This window comes from Sycon ciliatum, chromosome 13 (assembly GCF_964019385.1).
Source record: "Sycon ciliatum chromosome 13, ocSycCili1.1, whole genome shotgun sequence".
Lineage (NCBI taxonomy): Eukaryota > Metazoa > Porifera > Calcarea > Leucosolenida > Sycettidae > Sycon > Sycon ciliatum.
The window spans coordinates 14,632,169-14,641,215 of NC_088655.1; the positions used below are offsets into that span (position 1 = coordinate 14,632,169).

The following is a 9,047-nucleotide window of genomic DNA, read 5'->3' on the forward strand; positions in this document are numbered from 1 at the left end:
AAAGCGCTGAGCGCAGAGCTCCTAAATTTTGTCGTATGGAAACGGGACTTCGGGTCTCAAGGGCACGAACATCTCCTCTCTCAGATAAAGCAATTCACTCGATGCGATATGACCTGGCCACGCCGAAAAGCACTGTGATGTCGGATTCTCCCATCGGAAGTATAGAAACTTGTTTCCAAAAAATCAGCGTCTGGGTGCGAGTGCTAGCTTCATCTCTAGCTCTGGACACACCCATTCCCATAGCGCTTCACATCCGAACCAGTTACAACGTTTTCGGCACTTGGCCATCGTCAGGTAATATTATAATGAATACCGTGGAAGCCACATAAGAGCAGTATATATACGCAGAGTGTAGAGCCAAAAAAAGATGCGACAACTAGCACATCACCATCACGGAGAAGAAGCAGCAGAAGGTAGCGCGCCGTTGCATTGTGCTCTGTGAAGTGAGGGCGCATGCCATGGCGGTACGCAGAGTGTAGCACCCAAAAAAGGATGCGAGTTATGTCACCTCTATGCAGAGGGGCCTAGGGGGGGGGGGAGAAGGTGTAACTGTGCACATAATCATTGTATTTGTATTTTTTTGTATTTTATTATATTAAAAGGATTTCCCAAAGGCTTTGGGCCAGCCTGTCGAGGGGATCTCCTGCAAGAAGAATGAAAATTTAATGACAACTTTATGTAGAGGGAGCAGTTAATCGAGGATAGGCTAAGGAAATAGATCGAGACATCACGGAGAACAAGCAGCAGAACTGAAGACAGCGCGCCATTGTGCTCTGCGAAGTGAGGGCCCAATCTGACGCAGGAGGAGCGGATGGAGCTGAGCGACTTCGCACAGACCAAGAAACCATCATCAAACCATCGGATAAAAGTTGTTTAAAAAACTCGTTGCTATGAGACAGGAGCTGTATTTGCAGAAAGTAGAAGACATAATTATGATCGAACATGACCATGTATGAGAAAGATTTGACAATAGAGATTTGACAATAGAGTCCTACGAGACCAAGACGCGAGAAGTAATACTGTCAGAGTGCAAGAACATGGATTCAAAACTCCTAAAGTCAATCCTACCAAACAGTACGAAGTTCCCCGAGTGGTACGGTCTTCCAAAGGACCATAAACAGAACTTACCATGGCGACCCGTGGAAGCAGCGTGCGACAGCCCAACGACTGGAGTATCTATTGTATTGGAGCGCATCCTACAGCAGCTCATTCAATTTGTCCCGGCCCACCGGGCTAACACGACAGAAGCAATAACCCACATCTGTGACGCATGTCCGGGATTGAACGCCCCCGATGGTACCATTGTTATGTCCATGGATGTAGTGGGGTTATATCCGAGCATATCTATTCGGGAGGGCGTTCCGGCAGTGGTGGATATGCTGCAGCAGTATTCCCAGCGGATCGACATGATTGTTTGGGCGGAGTGTGAGCGTGGTACGGAATCTGCTGCTGTTTGTTCTCAGCCACAACTATTTCAGATTCGGCCATCAGATCTATCACCAAGTGGACGGGGTTGCAATGGGTAACAATCTTGCACCCCCATTTGCGATTCTATTCATGCGTACGGTTGAAGCCAGGCTTCTGCAGGATCCTCCGTTAGTACCGCTCCTCTACAAACGCTACATCGACGATATCCTGATGCTATGGACCCACGGCAGAGAGAGCTTGATGCGGTTTGTGCAGAAAGTGAAGCGAGGATTCATGAGCAATTAAGATTGAACAATTACCCAGAGAATCATTGAAGAGGCACACACTGCCTCCACAAAGCCAAAGCATCGTCGCCGTGCAAACACATGCTGCGCATTTCTAAAGCTTCCATATAAGTCAGACAAAGTACGTCAAGCAGTCAATCAGAACGTATAAAATTCCGGTTTTGAGTCGTAGATGAGCACACTGGTAGCCTGAGGCGTACATTGTGTCGCTCGGCCCTCGTTCCTCCTCTATGCGTCAAGGCTGCAAATCCGCCACAACCGAAAAAGAGAGGTCGCCCAAAGGGGCCGTGTATCTTGTGTATATCCGGGGGACAGGATGTATGCAGAAAAGTGTTATTATATCAGCTGAAGTGCAAAGAATGTCCGGAACAATATGTTGGTGAGACTGGCCGCTTTCTGGAAACTCGCCTGGAAGAACATAATGGTGAGGCAAGACGACAGGAACTCGACAAGCCATGGGGACAACATTTTCGTACCACTCACCCTGGATCCAAGCTCATGAGTGCATTGGCGCATGGGCCTCCGTGCTCCCCTCCTGTAATGTGCTAGAATTAACACCATAATTATTTGGCATGTACCCTCACTTCGCAGAGCACAATGGTTGTTGTTGTTGTTTCTTTATTTTACTTCACCATATGAACAGGCAAGACTGCCTTCTCACCGGGGCTATTGGCCCACGGCTCTCACAATATGATGAAAATGTTTAAAATGTGTATGAAGAAGAAAGGAACGGAAAAGAAGATGAAATGAAAGGAAAGAAAACAGTAGGTATTAATTTTATGAAGGGGTATGAAATGGGTATTATCATAGTTGATGGGAGAAGTATGATATCCAATATTCTTGTTCTATAGACTATTTAGTACGGGCATTTCATGAGAGTCATGCATGGGCAAGGCAGGATTTGGACTAGGATAGAGGACAAGAACATACTTGATGAGCATCTGTTCAGGCAGAATCTGTGAAGAAGACATAGTAGGCACAACATCGGAGAGCTAGTTGAGGAGGGAGATAAGGTCATAGCCAGACAGCAATGCTTGAAACGTGTGGCGTAGATCTACGTCGCAAGCGCGAATATCAGCAGGGAGAGAGTTCCATGTGGTACTGCCAACAAAGGCGATAGAGCTACGGCCTGAGGGACCAGGTAGGAACGGCACTCTGAGCAGCTGGCTGACCTGACCACGCGTGACACAACTTCTGTCCACATCCGTGGCAATGAGGGAGTAGTAGGATGTGAACAGTGAGCTGGCTCTGCCATGAAGGCAGCGGAAGACGAAGAGAAGCAGACGTTGCACGTACAGCTGGTGGAGCTGAGGCATTGATAGTCTGGCAAATAGGGGAGCAGTGGGGGTCCTTCTGGGGAGTTGGAAGATGGCTCGTATGCCAGACTTAGCAATGCGTAGCAGTCGATGTAGCAGCAGTTTGGATAGAGCGGGAAAGAAACAGTTTGAGGCATAGCAGAGAACAGACTGGATCATACTCATGTACCAGCCCGGCGGGCATTGAGTGAAAGGCACCGTCCATGGCGCCAGAGCTGCCCGATTGTAGTATGGCACGCTCTTCTTCTCCGTGGTGTGCACAGTTGCACCTTCTCTCCCCCCTCTACATAGAGGTGACATAACTCGCATCCCCCCTTTTTTTGGCGCTACACTCTGCGTAACGCCATGGCACGCGCCCTCACTTCACAGAGCACAATGCAATGGCGCGCTACCTTCAGCTGCTTCTTCTCCGTGATGTGCTAGTTGCACCTTATCTCTCTCTGTCCCCCCCCCCTTCTGCATACTAGGTGACAAAATTCGCATCTTTTTTTGGCGCTACACTCTGCGTATATATACTGCTCTTGTGTGGCTTCCACGGTATTCATTGTTATTGCCTGACGATGGCCACGTGCCGAAACGTTGTAAAAATAACGGAACTGGTTCGGATGTGCAGCGCTATGGGAATGGGTGTGTCCACCCGAATTCCTTTCAGAGACCTACTAGTACTACATATCGCCCTGCGCGCGTTATTATGTTCATGAGCTGGCTGAGTTTCACTAGCTAACCAGCCCCAAAGAGCGGTAACCATGGTTACCGCGCCCAATTGAATGACGATGTGATAGCTCGCATTCACCGGCACTAGCACTCTCCGCAAACCATCGCATCTAATCCGGTCACAGGCCAGCTCGGCGTGTCGAGCAACCAGTGAGTTGTTGGCGTGTGAACCACACCAAGTCCATCGACATTTGACACCAAACCTCTTTACGAACGGGCTAGCGCTGAAGGTCCGGACCTTCTAGCTGCCTCAGCAAACGTGGTATAGCTGTGGGGAGTTGGCGAAGTGGGTCCATTGGATAGCATGGCATGCACATGTACTTCGAAGTAGCAGTGTGGGTGGCGAGAACACCAAAAATCTGACACGTCGTTGAGGTGTCCGTCGGGATGAACGAAAAACAATATTTGCTGAAATCAAGAGGGGAGCAGGCTAGGCTGAGTGCATACTCGACGAGCAGTTCAACCTACCACTGCCGACTGGACACCATGTAGATCCACCCTTTTTCTGTTTCTACAGCGTCTACCCCTCTGATTTCCTGACTACTAGAATGTCTAACGCCATGCCGGTACTGTCATGCAGTGTCGGATTGGAAGTGGGTGTTGAGGCTGATTTGGCTTGATGCAGTGCGTGCACTCACTGGAAGCAGAAAAGCCCGAGTGCAGAAGATGGAGAGCTCTATCCAGTCCGGTTGGTCAGGGTTAACGGACCAATTTTTCAGCCACCAACACGTGTTTCCTACTGTGGAAGGCAGGTGTACCCGCCATATCGATACACATTTCCTACTGTGGAAGGCAGGTGTACCCGCCATATTGATACACAAAGTATGAAAGGCCATGATACTACCGGACCATTTAAAAACTGCTTCCGGCGCCCGGCGGTCCTGTACTAGGTATATGCGGATAATGCCGGCAGAAAAATTGGCAGAATTCGGTACTTTATCTGGTAAGTTTCATGCATGTTTGGTATGTGGATAAAGAAATGGAGCAGAATTCGAGGAATTGCCCGCCATAAGGTTTGTATGGGTCTGCCAATTTCACTGCTTTTCGAGCAGAATCTGCCACCTTTTCGAGCATTATCCGCACACCCCTATCCCGTACTGTAGAAGATGGAGAGCTCTATCCAGTCCGGTATACTGAAACTTTGCCGAAAGCTGTGGAACATAACAAACAAAAAATGGGGGTTGTTTTCTGTTGTGCAACCCCTTTCCTCAGCCGTACTTGTAAATCAGAGAGGTTTTAGCCAGTCGTCGTGCATGTGAGTAAAGTGGTCTTTGTCAGTCGTGCATGTGAGTAGCGATCAGCACCTGTGCTGTAATATATGCACCGGATATGCCCAGACACAGCACAACAATGCCTCTGTCATTGTCAATAATGATTACCTGAGTTTTTCATCTCCCCAGAACCCCAGTGCTTCAACTGCAATGTACACGTACAGCCGTACAGTACTACTAGTAGGAAACTGTAGTTTTGGTCTACCCCTGTTGCACCTGTCATCGATTCTGTTGTTCAGTATATAGAAATCTCCCTTTGCTCTTTCTCATGTCATGGCCTCCAAGCACAGTTTTCATCCATACTCGTGGCAGCCGGATTGACAGAAATGCAATCGCTTCACCCTTGTGAACAGTATACGCGTTCACGTTGGGCTGGTGGACCTGTGCTGGCAGCGCGTCCTCTATATGAGCACAGCATCTCATCCAATTGCTCTGACCACAATACTGTCTTGTTGAACCATCATTAATTTATACGAACGCTGGACCAGATCATTACAAGTGTCCTTGAGCCAGAAATCCTGGGGCAGTAATTATGCACTGACATGCTTGACAAGCTTTATACACTGACATGCATGTATTTGTGAGTCAAACCTCCGTTCAGGCATCATGTGGTAACGGTAGTAATAAAGGTAATATAAATTTTCATGAGACGGGATATACTGGAGTACTGAAACAGCATGAGCAAATTGATTGACCCACGCTAGGAGCAGTGTAAGGACCGCAGGTTGTTTTCAGAGAGGAGGGATAAAAGCGATCCAATAATAATAGTACTCTTGGGCTTGGAGACTCGTTCCCAGAATGCAGGTGCCTAAAAAAGGACGCATCGAGTGTATAATAATGGTTTGGCTTACTGTTCAGTTTTAGGTCGATTTTTAGTTGGGCTGCTGTTTGATCAAAATATGATTATACTCGGATAGCTAGTGGTTGAGGGTGAAATTCAGACGGGTAAGCAGCCTTTGGGGGGGAGGGGGGTAATAGATTAATTCTGGGGAAAGTGTGGTTGTAAACTGCGCTATGGGGACATGTAGTGGTCATCACAGTTTTCAGGGTGCACACGCAAATTACTTATATGGAGATCAAATTGTGGTGTGAAATGAAAGCATAATCAAAGGAATGTATATGTACATGTGTGAACTGCATGAACACGAACATCACCTTCGCTAGCATATGACACAAGCAGGCATGGACTCCTATTCTTTGGTGAAGCCCTTGATAAACTACATCTACGTCACACTTGTACATACATGTCCATAGCACGCACTGGCTTCGTGGCGATCGGCTTGTGGAATCCTGGAAACCCAATGGCAATAATAGAGATGATGGTTGCTGGATGATGCTGGTTTCGTTCATTTCTTCTACCATAGGAAAACGAGTTTGGGGTCTGGGTGTTGAGATCTTTCAGATGCTGCAGTTATGCAGTCAGATCCGAACAAGACTTGCTTCTTTCCTGCCGGTCCGCAGCAGACTTGCGCCCCTTCCTTGTAGCTTTCCCTCTCACAGCACGCATGACCAAGCTCTGGCCGTCCGCGGACAATGGTCCGGTCGCAGCACATCTTCTCTGCCGCTATCGAGGCCATACCATACGCACAGCACTCGTACTCCGCCTCGGGAAAGCCAGGGCGGAGAGCACCGTCGCAGCACGAATCCATCTGCTTCTCATAGATTTCATTAGCGCAGCATCCCATTTCCACTTTGTCATAGGTGGCGCCGCCGCAACAGCCGAGTCCGCCGGCATTCTCAAGCACCTGCCCATCACAGCAGAGCATGTTTTGGGCCTCGATTTCGGCCAGGGCGTAGCTGGTAGCGCCGCAGCACATGTGCGTGTCTACACCTCCCGCAGACGTGATGCCGCCCTCGCAGCAGAGCTGTGTGGCCTTGTCGAATTCGATACCAGCACAGCATCCCGTGATGTTGTTGTTGAACACGCTGCCAGCGCAACATTGAGCATTGCTCCGGGGCACAGTACCGAGAGGCTTGGCGGCGGCGCCGCAGCAGAAATCCTTCCTAATGTCAATGACGTCACTGGCACAGCAGCGGTGATGCCTTCTCTCCGCCCAGCTCACCACATCGGAACGTAGTGAGCCAGCACAACACAACGACGTGCGAATATCGTATGCTGATGAGGCACAGCACCACGCATAGCGTGTGATGTCCACTACGGACGAGTCCTTCAATGAGGCCGGAATGTTAACGATGGATCCCTCGCAACAACGCTGTTTGGACGTGTTGTATTCCTGCCCGGCACACAGGGACATTACGGCGCGTTTGTGACGGATATGATGGAAGTGGTTATCATCTGGTTTGCCATCATCAGCGTACTTGTTACTAGTAGCTTGACAGATAGCGGGCAGGCTGCACAGTGCTAGACTTACGGCGATATACACTGTTAGCCGCATTGCCATCGACTGGGAGGCGCTGCGGTAGGACGAAGTGGCACACATTCTGCGAGTGTTGAGTATGGGACCCTGTCGTTATGATTGATTGTGTGGAGAGAATGGAACGTGACGGATGCAGCACACGATGCACAGCACTCTGTATTGATGAACAGGGACAAACCGAATATGGTAGAAAATGCACACGTCTGTCCTCTGGCTACAGTACCCGAAGTTGGTCGATGCCGTCAGCAATAACAGGATGGGTGGAGAATTATCAGCAGCGGGTCGGGCGAGGAAATCCTCAGGGAAGCAAACCGGCCGAGTAGAGAACAATAACACGGAGAGCACTAGGCTGGGAAGGGCTGAATAGAACTTCGCTTGGGGTGTGGAAGTTACCTTCGCTATAGGCAACGGGAAAAGGATATCCGAACCTGGGGCCGAGTCTTAACGAAATGCAACGTGGCTTTATGCGCCTCCGGAGAAAAGAGAAGGTTGCTGAGAAAGAAGGCACGACCTAAGGCAAGGAAGAGAGGTGGAGAGAGTGCAAGTTCGCTTCACCACTCACAGAAACAACTACCTGGACGGTGTGGGTGTAACCCGATGTTTGTACTCTCGTCATGTCCTGCGTCAACCCGTAGATCTACCAGTCAGCCAGCCAGCCAGCCCTGTAGAGTGTAGTGTTGGGGTTGCTGCTTGGAGCTGAGCGCGCACCGGCGGCTTCCGCTTGTTGGTGGTGCGAACAATCTGTGTGCATGTGCATATGTGATTGTTAGCAGATAGTGGCAAGGTCGCTCCAGCTAGCCCATGACCACGATTGTAGTCGTCGCCCAATGTCCGTGGTACTCAGTGATACTAGAACATCAATGATGAACATCATGTCGGTCCTAGGCATGGCTGCGCTCTAGGTATGGCTGAGTTCTAGGTATGGTCTCTGCCGAGATCATCAGTACGGTGCAGATTGACTGGCTGTGACCACTGGTGACTGGAGATAAACGCAGAGAACCCGAGGAGCAGCCTGGTGCAATCCAATCCTCAGCCTGCTCCAGTTCGCAACAAGCGCACGCAGCATGTGTGGTGTCTTGCAGCGATGCCCGCCTGTCAGGATGACCTTGCAGCAGTACACATAATGTTAGGCAGTCAGCAGAGACTCAGTGAGTTAGGGCAGCAGCCTTGCAGGATCACAGAGTAGATCCACCCTGTTCTCATGATGTTCGTAGGCCGCCGTCGTGCGGCCTGCTTCGGTTTCCGTTGTGCCGTCGCTATTTCCTTTCAGTTTCGATCGCCGTCGGGGGTCAGGTTCAAGCTGTGGCAGTGCACGCGCGCGGCGTGATTAGGAGTATGCGTCGCAGCCCTTGTCTCGTGCTGGCTGGTGTCACGTAGTTCTAAATACATTACATGAGTGTGTCCATGCACTTAGTCTTTGTATTGCGAGCATCATGCCTTGGCATTGCCTCAGCAGCGGCACTGATCGGTTGCAATTTTGTTGGTGATATGGTGCACTAGTTGCAGAGTGCAGATGAGGTACGACGATCACTAGACTTGCTGCACAATATGACCACGACCTGTGTTGGTGTTAATCCATTGTTGTACAGCAAGAAAGTTAGTTCCACAGTATCGATAACATGGCCGCAGTAACATAGTTGGAAGTGCCATCGAGCA

General features: G+C 49.7%; 1 protein-coding gene across 1 annotated transcript; it reads right to left on the reverse strand.

The window, feature by feature from the left end:
• Nucleotides 1-6,368: 6,368 nt before the first annotated feature.
• LOC135829198 (galaxin-like) lies at nucleotides 6,369-7,454 on the reverse strand. The gene has a single exon (XM_065341605.1). The coding sequence runs from the start codon at nucleotides 7,452-7,454 to the stop codon at nucleotides 6,369-6,371; it is 1,086 nt and encodes a 361-aa protein (XP_065197677.1).
• Between the last annotated feature and the right edge of the window lie 1,593 nt (nucleotides 7,455-9,047).

Coding starts and splice junctions, on each gene's coding strand:
- LOC135829198 (XM_065341605.1), bottom strand. CDS start 7,454: ATGTGTGCCACTTCGTCCTACCGCAGCGCCTCCCAGTCGATGGCAATG.